General features: G+C 38.6%; 3 protein-coding genes across 3 annotated transcripts; 2 read left to right on the top strand and 1 right to left on the bottom strand.

The window, feature by feature from the left end:
• The first annotated feature begins 838 nt into the window (after positions 1-838).
• On the top strand, positions 839-2,273 carry tomm5 (translocase of outer mitochondrial membrane 5 homolog (yeast)). Its single transcript, XM_015380253.1, has 2 exons — positions 839-1,040; positions 1,832-2,273. The coding sequence occupies exons 1-2, from the start codon at positions 920-922 to the stop codon at positions 1,864-1,866; spliced, it is 156 nt and encodes a 51-aa protein (XP_015235739.1). The 5' UTR covers positions 839-919; the 3' UTR covers positions 1,867-2,273.
• Positions 2,274-4,698: 2,425 nt separating this feature from the next.
• Positions 4,699-7,230, top strand: LOC107088232 (zinc finger and BTB domain-containing protein 5-like). Its single transcript, XM_015380257.1, has one exon. It carries the CDS (start codon positions 5,116-5,118, stop codon positions 7,057-7,059), a length of 1,944 nt encoding a protein of 647 aa, XP_015235743.1. The 5' UTR covers positions 4,699-5,115; the 3' UTR covers positions 7,060-7,230.
• A 38-nt stretch (positions 7,231-7,268) lies between these two features.
• Positions 7,269-14,753, bottom strand: LOC107088233 (glyoxylate reductase/hydroxypyruvate reductase-like). The gene is made up of 9 exons (XM_015380258.1): positions 14,535-14,753; positions 14,186-14,316; positions 11,752-11,824; positions 11,556-11,672; positions 11,381-11,469; positions 11,196-11,297; positions 10,956-11,091; positions 10,711-10,841; positions 7,269-7,832 (listed from the first exon to the last, which is right to left on the bottom strand). Exons 1-9 carry the CDS (start codon positions 14,621-14,623, stop codon positions 7,711-7,713), a joined length of 990 nt encoding a protein of 329 aa, XP_015235744.1. The 5' UTR covers positions 14,624-14,753; the 3' UTR covers positions 7,269-7,710.
• Positions 14,754-15,881: the final 1,128 nt, after the last annotated feature.

The following is a 15,881-nucleotide window of genomic DNA, read 5'->3' as shown; positions in this document are numbered from 1 at the left end:
CCTTGGAAATCACTACCATGTCACATAATACCATAGAAAAGTGATTCTACTTTTAAAGATTACATTTTTTTGGCATTTCTCAGAAAAAAATAAATCCTGCATGACAAAATTCAAAAGGGTCTCAACACATCTTGTTCAAAATCTACACGTTTTGTTTATTCTGTTCCTTTCTGCACATGTGTCGCTTTCAGCAGCACAAAGGGGAGTTAAAGGAAATTAAATGGCAGATAAGGCTGCAAAGGAGGCTACAACAAGAGAATCCATTGATCTGTCAGTTAAAATTAGTAAGATGGAAACAAACAGCATCATTAAAAAGAGACTGAAGGAAAGGTGGCAAAAGCAATGAGAAAAAGAGTATATCAAGACTTAGATTTGGGCATACAGGATTAAACTGTACTTTATTCAAAATAGGTCAACATAACACTGGTATGTGTGAATACTGTGAGCAACAAGAAACAATTGAACATGTGATGGTACACTGTAAGAAGTATGAAAGAAAAAGAAGGGAATTGGTTCAAAATCTTAAAAAAGAGAAAATACACTTTATTTTTATAGAAATCCTTAGAAAGAACTCAAGAGATAAGTGTTATATAACTGTTTTTCATTATCTTAGATTAATCAATATAATTGAGAGGATTGAATCTTATTTTAATTTTGTTTTGTTCAGTATAACTGGTAGTAACCATTCAGATCCACACTCCATACCAGGTGGTGGCGGTATTGCCCCATTTCGTTGCGTGCCAACCGCCTACGAAATAGTAGAAGGTGTGTCGCTTTCGTGCAGTTTGTCCCTATGTGCGCCCCGTAGCACTCACTGCCCTTTCCTGTTACGCATTTCCGCTTTGATTTCCTCCATGTGAAGACAGAAGAAGGTGAAATTTTAAACGGGAAAACACATCCGAGGAACATCAAGGCAAAAATGTTCAAACTTGAAGGACTCGGGCCTAAAATGGACCCAGAGGAGATGAAGAAGAAAATGCGAGAAGATGTGATCTCATCGTTACGGAATTTCCTTATTTACGTCGCTCTGCTCAGAGTCAGTAAGTACATAAATAAATGACATTGGGAATCGTCTATTTCACTTTCTAAAAAAACATCCACTTAAACCGCAGCTTTGTGGATTTAATATTAGCACAGAAAACATCTAAAACTTAAATTTTAAGAACTCAGAAGAAAAAGGAGTCAGGAGAAAATCAGACAAACACGACCTTTAAACTTAAAGATTATATGAATTTACAAGAAATCTTTTGACATTCAAACCATTCAGAATCGTTTATATCTTCTAGATATCAAATCTGCAACATAGTGTTTTCTTAACAAATTTTTATTACCATTATATAAAATCCTTTGCATCATAATTTCCTTTTTCTATTCCAGCGCCATATTAGCCATGGGATTGTGTTATAAAGTGTATCTCCACTCATAATAGGCATTAATGGCTAAACCCAATAAATGTATTTGCCTTATAAGCAAAGGGAAACGATCGTAGCCTTCTTTCAGCCAGCTGACCAGCAAGGTGCAGTAACTCATTGCTGTACACAAGTGGTAAAACTTCCTTTTTTTTTTCTCCAGCCATTTTTCTGGTTTCTCATTAAAATGACCTTAATAGTAGGAGCAATACGACACAAAAGCTTTGCAGCTTAGAAACCTTTTTTTTTCTAAAACCTTAGTGTCTTTGAATACCAGTTACCATCTCAAGGCAAAGGAAAAAAAACTAAATCCAGGGTAGCATTGTTTTCCAAACGATGTCTTTCCTTAATGATGGATGGATGGAGTCTCTCTGCTCCTGCTCAGCTCATGATCTTACATTTTATGCTTCTTGTGTTCACAGCCCCGTATGTGTTGAAGAAACTGGACAGCATATGAGTGGAGTTCCACAGCCCCTGCCTCCATCCACAGAGTTTCATCCTTCAGAGGCGGCGAGGACCTCCCCATGAAGCCAGCTCGGCCTGTTCAAGAATCACTCTGGAAAACCAGTGTTTTTCCCTGGCTTCATCAGAAACTCTTGCTGTTCTCATGCTAATATTGTGAACTTTGGTCTTCTTTTTTATGTTTAAACAGTGTGTAACATCTGTGTTTTTGTTATGGTTAGAATTATAAACTGTATTCATGCTGTTAGATTGAAAGCATCAAGTTAATTCTCAGTTTTTGTTATCCACAGTTTTAACTGTTATCTGCAATAGATGCATTATTGGAGTAATTGAGAATAATGTACAGTAAAGATATGCAGACACATAATTAGCAGATATGAAATATTAAAAACAATGATTCACCGTCTCTTGTACTTCTCTAGTCTTACTGCTCATGCAGAGATGTTTGTTAGGGCTGAAACAATAGGAAAAATCGTTTCAACTACTTTACTAATCAATTGTTAACTGGACTATAGATAGTCTAAAACATGCCTTTAGCTTATAGAGCAACTGACATCAAGCAGTAATTATACAAAGATTGTTTAAAAAAAATATATACATAAATATATTTTTTTTCATCTGTCAATATGTTCTATCCAGAACTGTTCAGGTGCAAAAGTTTTAGTTTTACCTGGTTTAATTTCATAAAAAAAATCTTCTTTAAGGGACCTTTGGCTATATGATTAATTAATAAAAATAAAAAAAACACCTTTGAACATGAATTAAATTGCAAAATAATCATTATTTGCAGCCCTAGTTGTTATTTTTTATGCATTAGTCAATAGTTTGCCCAATAAAACCAGATCTCAATAAATGATGCATACTTTGAATGTAACATCCCTGATCCCAACACAACAGAAAATGAAAATATTTTTTTCTAGTAGTTTATAAGTGGAAATAACTGATAATCAAAGATGTATTTTCTCTGATGTTGAGTAAGATATCTTAACAAAAAAAGTTACAGTACAAGACAAAAGGTTACAAATGCACCTCATCATTGTCATTGAAAATTATAGATGCAAAATAAAATACAAACATAAAGCTCTACTGATGGTTGCAAAAATGTCCCCCAGGAAGTTAGATCGTTGTCACTGACATACATGTGGCAAAGTTGGTTTCCTTCCTCACATGCAGCTTTGCGATACAGGTTAAGGTAGGGGCCATTCCTGTCATTGGTAGTCCCTAGTTAGACCTGTCAGAATGATGATAAAGTATGTGTACGTGCGCTGCAGCTACAAAAAAAACAACGATGCTCTCATTTTTAAGTCTAAAGCCTTAGAATACAGAAAGTTCTGAACTTTTTCCTCTTCTTCCCAAAAAATGTATTTATTTATTGTGACTCTTGACGATTTATAAAATTTAGGGTGTGTTTCAAATGAATGGCTGAAACTGATGCTAAGTTGAAGTATGCATAGCAAAAGCAAACACATTGGAATTAGTTGAGGACATCACAAATACTGGTATGTGGGCCAACAGATGTGTGTGAAAATGTATAAATGTTTATCAGCAAGAGCTTTAGGAAAATCTATTCTGTCTTCAGTGATTTCTTTAGAATATGTGGATGTTGTGCTCATTCATGTTCCCGTTGGTACAGTGTGGACTGACCATGAACTGGTTTACATTTATGGCCATCCCTCTGTATTCACCAGTTCCCTGCATGGCCAGCCCTGTGAAATGTGTGTGGCTATTTCACTGGCAGGGGATCAACTGGATCCCCTGGTTCAGCAGTCTGACCCAGTGTGTCACCCTTAGGGAATAGATTTTCTGTTCCTGGAAGAAGCCTACAGGGAACCTGGTTTAATATAAAGTGTCAATCAAGACAAAAAAGAAAAAAACAGAAACCAACCTAGATAATGTAGAAGAACAAAAAAAAAACTTTCGACTTTAATAGCTTGGGTCAAATTAATCTATTAGACAATTATTTCATGGCAGAACTAGTTTTATGGGGTTTGTTTTTAACCAAAGGTGCTGCATGAATATTATACTTGAACAAACACGCTTAATCATGCATATTTTTGTCATTTTGTTTTAAATAAGTGATATAGCTAAGCTATTTCTTTCAGAGGCGTAGCCAGAAATTTTTTATAAGGGTGGCCAGGCAATAACCAATGTAAACTGGGGGGTGGGTTAAAGCGGCTAGGCACCAGAACCTCACAGTCAATCTACACTTTTCCAACCGGAAAGTTAATTAGCAAAACATCCATATTTTCTAAATAAAGACAATCTTTTCCTACAGCCTTTACTAACAATTAGACGCATATCTTTAAAATCCGTAATTTCTAGAGAAAAGGTATAGTGGATAAAACTCAGTTTTGAGTTCTGGGGAGTAAATCAATCATCATTGGCATTACTTACCTACTTGTATCAATAAACATTCTGCATGAAATGGATATTTACAAGCACCAATATCTACATAAATTGATTATTTGATTTTTTTTTTTAATTTAAATTGCTATTTATCTTTGATTTCACTCAAGACTTCTAAATGTCTCCTAAATATTTTTCTTTTTACCCCATATAACACAAGATGTAGCTCTGAAAGAGCATGAATTCTGTACTTATCTTTGATGACCACAAAAAAACAAAACAAAAAAAAACCGTTTTGAATATTCCACTTGAGAGTATTACTGCTGCCACTATCTGTATTAGAGGGGGGGGAAATGGTAGGGGTGGCCAATGATTGGCTAAGGTTGGCCAGGCCCACCCCAGGCCCCCCATCTAGCTCGACCCCTGATATTTTTCTTCTATTAATCCATTTTGTTGCCACTAGAGGTTGTATGTCTACATAATCACCACAGGGGGGCAGTGTTGTGCAGCGGAAGGACGGGGATGCAGACAATGGATGCGATTATACGAGCGCTCTGAAACAAGTAGCGACAGAATTAAATAGATGGATGGGATTTAATGCAAACCGAGTGTTTCAGCAACAGCAGAATCCGCTTTTTGGCGCAGGTGACTTTATTCCTATTTTTGAAATCAAATGCAGCGCATCCTTCCCTGTTGATCCAGGCCCGCCCATAATCCACAGCATCTCCGGGAAAACTGAAAACAATCCGTTCATTATAAGGGAGGAAGGTGAGTCTGCTGATAAAGCAGCTAATAATAGGACGTGGATCGTTTTAATAATCTGCATATCATAGCCTGTTGTTTCTGAAACGGATGCTAGAATATCCTGATTGTCCAATTAGAAGCTCTGCTTGCTGTGATGGACTTCCCGGGTCATTTCCAGCACATTTTTAAACAGCTCAACCATCAGCGCCTGCACACCCAGCTATGTGACTGTATGGTGGTGGTTGGAGGTCAGAGCTTCCAGGCTCATCGCTCCATCCTGGCTGCCAGCAGCTCTCACTTCAGGGCTCTCCTTACCTCCAGCGATGAGGGCTCAGGAGCCCAACATGTGATGGAGCTGGATCCAGAGGTTGTGACGCCAGAGGCCTTCTCTACCCTCCTGGATATGATCTACACCTCCACCCTCACTATAGGGACCTCCAATGCAATGGATGTGCTCTTGGCTGCTTCCCATCTCCACCTAAATGCAGTGGTCAAGGCCTGCAAGTTGCATTTATCCAGGAAAAACTTTCCTGCCTCTGCACCGAAAGGCTGGAGGTCTGTGCAGCAAAGTCCATGCTCTGTGGCGGTAACAGTACCACAGCACCAGGTAACGTCAGCCACAGATGAGGACTCTGAGATAGAGGACATGGGGATGGAGGTGAGTCAGTCTGGAGAGGATGACATCAGAGGCATGGGGGGAAGTGAGCAACTAACAGCTCCATCTTTGAGACAAAAACGAAAGTTACATGAGGAGATACTGTGTGAAAAGAGGAGGATTTTCAGCTACAAGGAGTGTTCACCCACTGTGACCAGGAGCACAGAGGAAGGAGGAGATGATCTGTCATCATCAGGCTGCCTGAAGTCTACTGACAGGCTGTGGGACAACCTAGGTGATGAAGACGAGGAGGAAGAGAAATACGAGGCAGCCAAGGGGGAGTCTGATGAAATCCAGCTGCCCACTCAGTCAGACAGCAGCACAGCTGGAGAGTGGAAAATGGCTGAAGATAAAGGTGGCGACGCTGTGGTCAAAGTTCAAGCTGGAGAAGAGGAGCGGGATGAACAAAAAATAGTGATTGAGCTGAAAAAGGAAAATATAAGTTCATTTTCCAACGATTTTGATGCAGGTCCAAACAAATCTCCCCCGTCACTCTTGGAGGCACAGATCGGAGATGAAAAAATGCCCGAGGCAGAAGCCGGCGGTGGGACGTTACCATCTCAGGTGTGCGCAGATGTTCACACGGATATGCTGACTGGGAGCGGAGAGCTGGGTGGGGACACAGTGGAAGGGGAAGGCTTGGAGAGCTTCTCCGAACTCGCCTTCTCCTGCTTTCTCAATCCTAGTTCTGAAAGTGTAATGGGAGCTTTAGGAGAAGAAGATAGTCTGGCTAGTCTGACAGCTGCTGCGACTGCCGCCGCTGCCGCCAGCGACACGCCTACAGCCCCCGAAGGTGCAAATGCACAGAGTCAAAGGTTGGCAGAAGCAAACGCTTCCTCAATCCAGCCCTCGGATTCTTCATCACCTCTTGTTTTTCCTGTAGCCCCCGTCTCCTTGCAGCAGATTCTCCCAACTCAAAGCTCCGGATTCAGTGACACAATCATCCTACAACCCAATCAGAACTCCTTGACAGGGTTTCTGAGCAGCATCAGTCCAAGTCTCAGTCTGGACACCTCCCATGTCCAACCATCAAGGGCCGGGAAAAGCTCTGGAGCTCCGATTTTCCGTCGCATTGCCCCAAAAGTAGCTCCCGGATCAGAATCTTCCACAGATGCTCCCTCCGCATCAGCAGGTGATGCTTCAGAGAGGCCAAGTCTGACGAGAGCTTCGGAAGACGTCCTGTCCAAGTGTAAGAAAGCGGCCGCCGAGGACCACGTGCTGCTGGTGGAAGGGGAGAAGAAATACGCTTGCAAGATCTGCTGCAAGACCTTCATGAATCTGACAGACTGTAAGAAGCACATCCGCGTCCACACCGGGGAGAAGCCCTATCCATGTCCGAAGTGCGGCAAACGCTTCAGCCAGTCCTCCCACCTCTATAAGCACTCAAAGAACACCTGCATGAACTGGAAAGATGATCAGTCTTTCCCAGACTCTCTGCTCTAACTTGCACTAAAGACACCATCTGATGGAAATTGAATATTTATCCTTCATGAAACTCTTAATTTTTAGCTAATATGAAGTGAACAAAAATCATGCTTTTTTTTGTTTTCCTGTTCAATATTCAGCAATGATTTCCTGTTATTGGCCTAATGTGAAAGATTATAAAAATTATCACTTATTTTAGACCAGAATAGCTTAAAAAACATGTTAAACAGCTTCTATTTAATTTATTTACAAGAATTTATTAATTCTAAAAACAAATTTCTTTACATTTAAATTACATACAAGTTATTTTCTTCTAATATTGACCACTTCATGCAGGGCATGAGTGTTTTACTGTTTAATAAGTGCAGATTTGCAGCATTAATGTCTGAAACATTTATCAATTATCACATCTCTGAAGGTATCAACACAATGATTTAATATTTTAACTACACAATATCATGAAAGTTTAACACTATTTTCTAAAAAAATAAAAACAAAACAGGGTGAGGTTGGCCTTCTTTTCAAAAACTTTTCTAGATCTCCAATTAAGATCAAATCTGACTAGAATGACTGCTTCAGTGTTGCAAACATCACCTCCTATCTAACGTTTTCATTTAATGCTCATGTGGCACCGGAGACGCTGGAGGCACGGTGGTTGGTTTTCAGCACCTAGAAGGTGAGCTCACTGGGCATGTCCGAGCCCTGCAAACCCCCCAGCAGGTTCTGGGCCGTCAGCGCTGACATGATGCCTCTGGTGGAGTAAGTGGCACTGCCTATATGTGGTAACACCACTGCATAAGAACAAAAAGGAGACAAGAAAATGCCAAACATTTTTTTTTTTAAAGAAAATTGAACAAAATTGTCTTTTCAGGTAATTTCCTTTTTTAGATTTTGTCAATTTACAGCCATAAACTTTAGTGTTTTTTTAGGCGATTTTATTTAATGAACCAACACAAAGTAGAGCAGAATGTGAAGTGGAATTCAAATGTTTTAAAATTAAAAATAAATAAATGTACAACAGGTTGTATGTTTAATATTATATATTCAGCCTCTTTGTTTCCATCTTTTAATGAAATACTTGTTGCTCCATTTACAGCTGCTAGTCTCTACCAGCTCGTTTAAGTCCAGCATGACTGGATGGAGAGTTTGTCTGTGAAAATAAGATACAGACTTACAGTAGATCTCGATTTTGAAAAAGCAAAGGTGTAGCTGTAACAACCCCATGATTCGTCAAGGAGACGATTAGTGGTCTCTGGATCTCTGGAAAGTTAATATGTCCTTTAAAAAAAAAAAAAAAGTTTAAAAAGAGGGAGTAAACTTGTTTTAATGCAATATTTTTCTAAGTTCAACGTGCGGAAAGAAAGGCAGCCAAGTCAGTTCTCCTCCTCCTCTTCCATCTGTTGCCTGCACTCACGGACTACAGCTAATGCAAAGCTATTAAAGGTATAGTGGAGGATGTTTGTTTTTTGGGTGGATCATCTAAATAAGTGGTCCTCCTACGGTAATTGTCAATCATTCTGGTGATATGTTCATGTAAGGCCGTTCTAGGTGCCCCTCCACATTTTCACCTAAGCCTATGCCGAGAAATACCTGGCTGCCGAGAATTACCTCCCCTCTCGCACATTGATGAGAAAACGGATTGAAATATGAACGAAAAATGAATTTTCAAACATATTCTTAATGTATTCATTCTTCTTATGCATGGATGCCCTAAAATTTAGATTTTTGGTGGAAAGATAAAAATGAATGAATACGATTTTTACTTGTATGGAGACACATTCTAGTCCGATGAATATATTCTCTGCTCAGTGGATAGCATATCTCTATCATTCCGGACATAACGTGAAGAATATGTCTTTTTCATTCATATTTCAATCCGTTTTCTCCTCAATGTGCAAGAGTTTAGGGTGATGCTCTCTCCGATCACAGGGGAGGTAATTCTCGACAGGCAGGAATTTCTCAGCATTTATTTTTCCACCAAAACTCGCAATTTTAGGGCATCCATGCATAAGAAAAAAGAAAATATTAAGAATATGTTTAAAAGTTCCCTTTTTATTAATATTTCAATCCGTTGTCTCATCAATGTGCAAGAGTTTAGGGTGATTCTCGGCAGGCAGGAATTTCTCAGCATTTATCCGTCCACCAAAACTCAATTTTAGGGCATCCATACATAAGAAATAAGAAAATATTAACAATATATTTAAAAGTTCCCTTTTTATTCATATTTCAATCCGTTTTCTCATCAGTGTGCGAGAGCGGAGGTCATTCTCGGCAGCCAGGTATTTCTCTGCAAAACATCTTCTTTTGGAAAGTTAGCTTGTATGAGCGATGCAAACAGCAACTTTTAAACAGACCTTGTATGAGGAGAAATAGGCTCGTGCATGCTCTTGCGTGGGTTTAAAATACGTTCCCTCTCTGGAGCGGTTACAGGGTTGCGCATTTGCTTTTTTTTTTTCTAAAGTGGAGAGGGCGGGTATTTACAAAAATTTAAGAAAATCCTCCACTATACCTTTAACATCTAAATGGATGTTTAAACCATTCAATTATTAGGTCTATCTGTTTAACTCTGTTCCATGTTGTCAGAGTCATTGGACAGGTAGCATGTATTTTACAGTCTGCTAAAGTTCGAGTTCCTATTAATAGCTAAGTTTATTGCCCAAATGATCCCAGAACTGATTTAAACCTTAGTTAATAAGAAATTCTAAATCTCTGTCTACATGGATGCTATAAAATTATCTGATCATGACGTGTGGATACATGCACCAAGTGGTTAATCAGTTTAGGGGCAGGATGGCATGTTCATCCGCACATTACATGTAGGTCCGCCTCCTCCACCACAGATGAAGGTTAGGAGCAAAGAGAAAAACTTCACTGTGATGTTGCACACATGCAAAGTGGAGAAGATTTAACGCCATAGATCTAAATGGGTGCATAGAAGGGAATTGGACTGGCGATTGGAAAAAAACGCCTCGCTCTTTTGGAATAAACTATAGCAATGGTTTTTGTAAGATGTTTAACTGGTTTAGTCCAGGGCTGAAACAATTATTCTGATTAATTACGATTAATCGATTATTGGAATACTTGTTAACTAATTTAGTAATTGATTAATCGTAAATGGAATATAGAGACTCTAAAACTAGCCTTTAGCTGACAGATCGACTCACTTAGAGCAGTAATTATTGTACTGTAATTATGCTCTATCCAGAACTCTTCAAGTGGAAAAGTTTGAGTTTCAACTGCTTAATTTTGTTTAATATTGTAAAAAAGTCTTCTTTAGAATTTCTTTGGCTATCCGATTATCTATAATCCACGGATTAATCGATTTGCAAAATAATTGTCTTGTTTTCAGCCCTCTTTGCTTTGTTGCTATCCCAGATCCAAGTATTTTTATAAAATCTACTGTAATATCTTCTCTTACGATTACTCTGTATTTACCTCCAGCCTTCCACAGCATGATGCTGCCACTACCACATTTTTCCATACGGGTGGAACGATGATGAATTGTGTCAGTGAGAATAAAATCAGCTGGATGTGTGCAGATCATTTTCCCTCTACTTTACATGTCTGCACTGCCTCAGTTGGCTGCATTACATCAAATCCCTAAGGTGGTTGTGATGTGATAAAATGTGATAAAATTTAAATACCTTTGTAAAGCACCTTTCTACTTACCACAGTTTTTTAGTGTAAGAAGCGGGTGATCTGTTGGGAGCGGTTCTGGTGTTGTGACGTCCAGTCCGGCCGCGGCTATCTGTCCACCCCTCAGAGCGTCATACAGGTCCACCTGGTTCACCACAGCTCCTCTAAAACCAGGAACCCATCACGCATCAATTCTGATGTCACTTAGAAGCAAACACACCAGGGAGCGGCCTGGATTTGCATGTAAAGTCGTCAGCTCACGGTTTTTAGATGTTTACCTGCTTGAGTTGATAAAGACGGCCGTTTTTTTCATCTTGCTGAAAAACGCCTTGTCACACAGGCCCTGGGTTTCTGGTGTCAGCGAGCAGGAAACCACAATGAAATCACTCTCTGACACAAGCTTCTCCAGGGGAACTGTTTGACAAAAAACAGATAGGAATAAATGTAGAGGAAGGGAGCAGGCCGATGGTTAAAAATGCTTCAAACTTTTTATTATTCCCACTTTTATTGTTTCTTACCAAACTCTCCCTTCACCTCTGCAGCTTGGGCTTTAGCTGTCCTTCCAGTATACAGCAGTCTCTTAACTCCAAAGGGGATGAGTCTTTGAGCTATGGCCATACCTGATCACAAGGATTTTTAAAAAAATAGTCACGTTAGTTAAACAACTCAAAATCTGTCACATAGATCGTGCAACATAACAAACCAATGCGGCCCAGTCCAATGATTCCCACAGTGCTGCCAGAAAGCCCATAACCGCAGAGCCAGAGAGGTTTCCACGAGCTCCAGCCTCCACTGAGACAAAGAAAAAATACACTTATGTGATATTAATGTAGATTAAAAAAGCAATTAGCATAAATGACTGACAAGGTGAGGCTTACTTTTTGACCTCTTCCACTCCCTCTGGTAGCCGGCGAGCGGTGGCCAGGAGCAGGGCCACGGTCAGCTCTGCAGTGGCGTCAGTCAGGACGTCCGGAGTGTAACCCACACGAATGCCACTGTTGAAAGTTAAAAGGCTTTTATTAGTGAAAAGGCATAAAAAATTCCCTCCTAACAAGTCACCTTTCTGAAGCTCACCGCTTTTTGATCTCATCTAGAGCCAAGTGGTCGAATCCCACTGACATGGTGCTGATCACCTTCAAGTTTGGACCTGAATTAGAGAGGGAGCAGCTGAGATGTAGTAACTGATGAAGTGGAGGCTTTGAGAGCAGCCGCTTTTATTTGTTCTGTGGCAGAATAAACTGTAGTAGAAAAAAACGGAACTACAAGGAAGAAAAAACAGGATTTTTAAACTTTATTTTAATCTAAAATTTCCATTAATTTACATCAACCAATTCTCTTAGTATCAGTAAATGATTTCTACCCATCTTAAAAATTTATTACAAAACATACTGATGATCACGTATCCTTTCTGAACTACTTTTTCTGCTCCGTCATATAAAACCCCTATAAAGTACAATGACTGTTGCGGCTTTAGCATAAGGGAATGCAATCATTTCAGCAGTACAATTACTTCTGCAGCAAAGTTACCAACATCTATAAGCTGGCCATGTCGATCAGAAATGAAGCACAATAATTTAATAAAATAAACCAAGCAGGCCTTATTTAAATGAATTTAGAGAGTTTGTGTGAGAGTCCACAAGAACAAACTTTAACAGCATGAACTGAAAAACTGAACTGAAAACAGAATTTTTAATGTGAAGAGAGTTTGTGTGTATTTTGGGTTTTACATGTTTAACCGGAGTCAGAATGTTTGTAAATGAATAAAGCAACCCCTGAGTGCAGGCTTGGTGTAGCTGAAGAGCACAGGGCCCATTCTAACCAGGTTTGTGACGCCATACGATAAACACACATTTTCTTTTCATTTAAAGTCTCTGTTGATTTTCTGGTTTGTTGTATTTTTCCCCCTTTCTTTTCAACTACTTGGCAGGCAGTAAATGATTCAAATAAAGAGTAAAAATCTTTTTATTTTTTTTTTATTTTAATATACAAGTGGGCAGATTGAAAACTTGTTTAAACGCAAACCTGTCACTGTTTACCTACCTGTAGTGGTTTTGCTGCATTGAAACTAGTTAAATAAATATACACAAGTATTCTCCTGGAGGCTGTATTTTCAACTGACCATTGTCATTTGAGTGCAGGGGATGTTGTATTACTACAAAACAAATTTGAAGTTTGGTTAAAAAAAAACTTTTGAACCTCTGAATCAGTTTGTTTTCAATAAGAGTGGAACACCAGCTTTTAGCCTCGATATCCACCATTTGAGCTTAGTAGAGGGATGGATAAATACTGAAAGAATCATAACTTTTCTGTTTCCTGCTGTTGGAGCCAATTATGTTAAAACTATACCCATGTCAAAATCATTTACAGTTTCCCTGCCTAGCTAAGTTTTTTTTGGATGCCCCCAAAATCTGCATTTAAGTAAAATTCACTGGACTTTTATGGTCCAATGTGCTATTAAATCAAAAGAGAGAAACAGCACATAATATCAGAGGTGTCAAGTAACAATGTACAAATATTTCGTTACTGTAGTTAATTACACTTTTTAGGTATCTATACTTTACTCCATTGCTTATTTTTCTTCCTACTTCTGACTTTTACTCATTAGATTTTCACACAAGTATCTGTACTTTCTATTCCTTACATTTTTAAAAGAAATGTTACTCGTTACTCATGACTTCGGTTTAATATTTATTTACCGTCATGTGCGCCATCCAATGCAGATCATTGGCTCCATCCACATCTAGTGAAAACTAGTGTGATTGGATGAGTCATATAACGCAAACACTCATTGGTTAGCTAAAGGAAATCATCAGAAGCAAGCAGGTGTTTTTCAAACTGAAAATGTGAATTGTCTATGCCACGCTACAATGTGGGATTCAGAAAAAGATGTTGAAATGTCTGAAAGGTCGGACACAGGGGAGAGCGTATCAGGAGACGGAGGCCAACAAGACCTCCCTCATCCTTGGCCCTATCTCAAAGAATATTTTGAAAAAGTCGAAAAATTGAGCTTTCAATTCATATAGTGGCATCTGGCTGTTTTTTAAAGGTTACGTTATACTTTTAGACTTTAAGTAGTTTTTGAAGCACATACTTTTCCACTTTTACTTGAGTAAATAGCTCAAAGTTGATTCTTTAACTTTTATCAGAGAGTTTTTAAAGTGTAGTATCTATACTTCTACTTAAGTAACAAATGTGTGTACTTTTGACACCACTGCATAATATCAATAAAATTAACTTTTCTGGTTTATCTAAAGTTTTTCATTTAAATTTCTCTGTGACAATCTAACCTGTAAAACCTCTTTTAAAACTGACCACTTGCTTTTTGCCATCTGTGCTTAGGGATTTATTTGGACTCTTCTCATAAGGGGCCACACAAAATCCTTCAAAGGGCCACAAATGACCCCTGGAATGTACCATAGACACATATAACATACTATCCACCAATCATTAATTAAAATCAAGGCTTAAAGTGGAGGACTTTGTTATCTCCTATCTGAGGAAAAGATACCTGCAGCATCCAGAACCTCAGCATCGATTTTATCAGACAGCAAACACACAAGGCCGTGAGCTCCCTGGACCCCTTTGAGAAGCTCTGCCCTGGGGACGGGTTCATCTGAGTCCCACTGAGACACCTCACACCTGTTCCACAGACAGAGGGGAAGGTGAAAATGAAAGTGTCACCAATTTAAATAAAATAGATTAAAAAATGAGGAGGAACAACACACTCACACTGTATATTAACTGTAAAAAGATGATAAAATTAAGTTTATAGGATAACATTACCTGTCTGACAAAATGACAGCTAGATATGCTTGGTCTAAAATAATGCTGCTTAATGTTAACCGTTATAATCTTACACTCCAGTGGCTCCTGACAGGATCTTCATTCCCTCCTGCGGGATGCGCCTCGTTATGAAAACCTTCATCAGTTCGGCCGCTGCTTTCATCCCAGTTCAACAACCGACGGAACTTATAGTCCTGTGAGGGTAAACAGCGGCTGAATTGTGCAACTTTTTTTTAAAAAAATGTAACCTTCGCTCTGCAGCAAGACTTCTGGAGGCAGGAACAACGCAGGAAGTGCTGCGGTTGATCCTAGTGCGCATGCGCGGAGGCTCTAATTATAGAGTTCAGCGAAATACATTGAATTTCTTAGATCTTAACTATAGAAAGTTTAGATGATTGTATTCAATACAACATGTATAACGGTGCAGTTAACGTGACCGGTTTTAAGCTCAAATCCCAATTCCAAAGAAAGTTTTTTTTTTTTTTTTGTACTATATAGCCTACATAGGAAAGTAAGACAATCCTAAATATATGAGCATTAAAACTCATAAGTATTTATTATTTTTGGGCATACCAATCCACTATTATTCTTACACTTTTAATGAAACTAAACTGCACATATTAAATTTGGAGATAATTTAAAGAAGTTCAACCATTTAAAGGACACCTTAAATATGATGTTTTATTAACTTCTTAATTTTTTTTACTACCGCATTTTTCCTTAAAAAAAATAAATTTTACGATTTTTTAACCCCATTACTACTTTTTGTCCACTGATATAGAGGCAAACACTACTTTCTACTCTGAACATAAATTGTCCTTAGTAGCAGAGGCGTACCCAGAACATTTTTATAAGGGTGGCCAGGCCACAACCAGCGTACACTGAGGGGTGGCCGAAAGCGGATAGGCGCAAGAAACTCAGGGTCAATCTACACTGTTGCTACAGGGAAATGAACAACCACAGCATCCACATTTTCTAAATAAAGACTAACTATACTTTCCTACAGCCTTTGCTAACAAATAGACGCATATATTTAAACATCCGTGCTTTCTGGATAAAAGGCATAGTGGATACAATTCTTTCAGGTTTGAGTTCTGGGGCTAATATCTCTTCCTTTGTCATTACTTACCTACTTTTATCATCAATTATTCTGCATTTAATTGATATTTACAAGTGCTAATATATACATAAATTGATTTTTAAGTTTTTATTTAAATTTTTATTTATCTATGATTTCACTGATGACTCCTAGATTACTTTCAGAGACACATCATTTTCTCTTTACTCCCATAACACAAAATCTAGTTCTGGAAAGAGCATGAATTTTCATCTTTAATGTTAGTACATTGATGTGCATAATTAACCACATTGTTAATATATGAAAAATTAAAATGTTTTGAATATTCCATCCATCCATTTTC

Source organism: Cyprinodon variegatus, unplaced genomic scaffold, assembly GCF_000732505.1.
Source record: "Cyprinodon variegatus isolate N-32 unplaced genomic scaffold, C_variegatus-1.0 Scaffold210, whole genome shotgun sequence".
NCBI lineage: Eukaryota > Metazoa > Chordata > Actinopteri > Cyprinodontiformes > Cyprinodontidae > Cyprinodon > Cyprinodon variegatus.
This window is presented reverse-complemented; position numbering and strand designations above follow the sequence as displayed.

Bases quoted from the DNA above. Each gene is read 5' to 3' on its own strand.
- tomm5 (XM_015380253.1), top strand. From the start codon at position 920: ATGTTCAAACTTGAAGGACTCGGGCCTAAAATGGACCCAGAGGAGATG. The intron at 1,041-1,831 runs GTAAGTACATAA...TTGTGTTCACAG, and splicing joins CGTCGCTCTGCTCAGAGTCA to CCCCGTATGTGTTGAAGAAA.
- LOC107088232 (XM_015380257.1), top strand. From the start codon at position 5,116: ATGGACTTCCCGGGTCATTTCCAGCACATTTTTAAACAGCTCAACCAT.
- LOC107088233 (XM_015380258.1), bottom strand. From the start codon at position 14,623: ATGAAAGCAGCGGCCGAACTGATGAAGGTTTTCATAACGAGGCGCATC. The intron at 14,317-14,534 runs GTAAGATTATAA...TCTGTGGAACAG, and splicing joins CTGTCAGGAGCCACTGGAGT to GTGTGAGGTGTCTCAGTGGG. The intron at 7,833-10,710 runs GTAAGTAGAAAG...GTTCTTATGCAG, and splicing joins TCTTACACTAAAAAACTGTG to TGGTGTTACCACATATAGGC.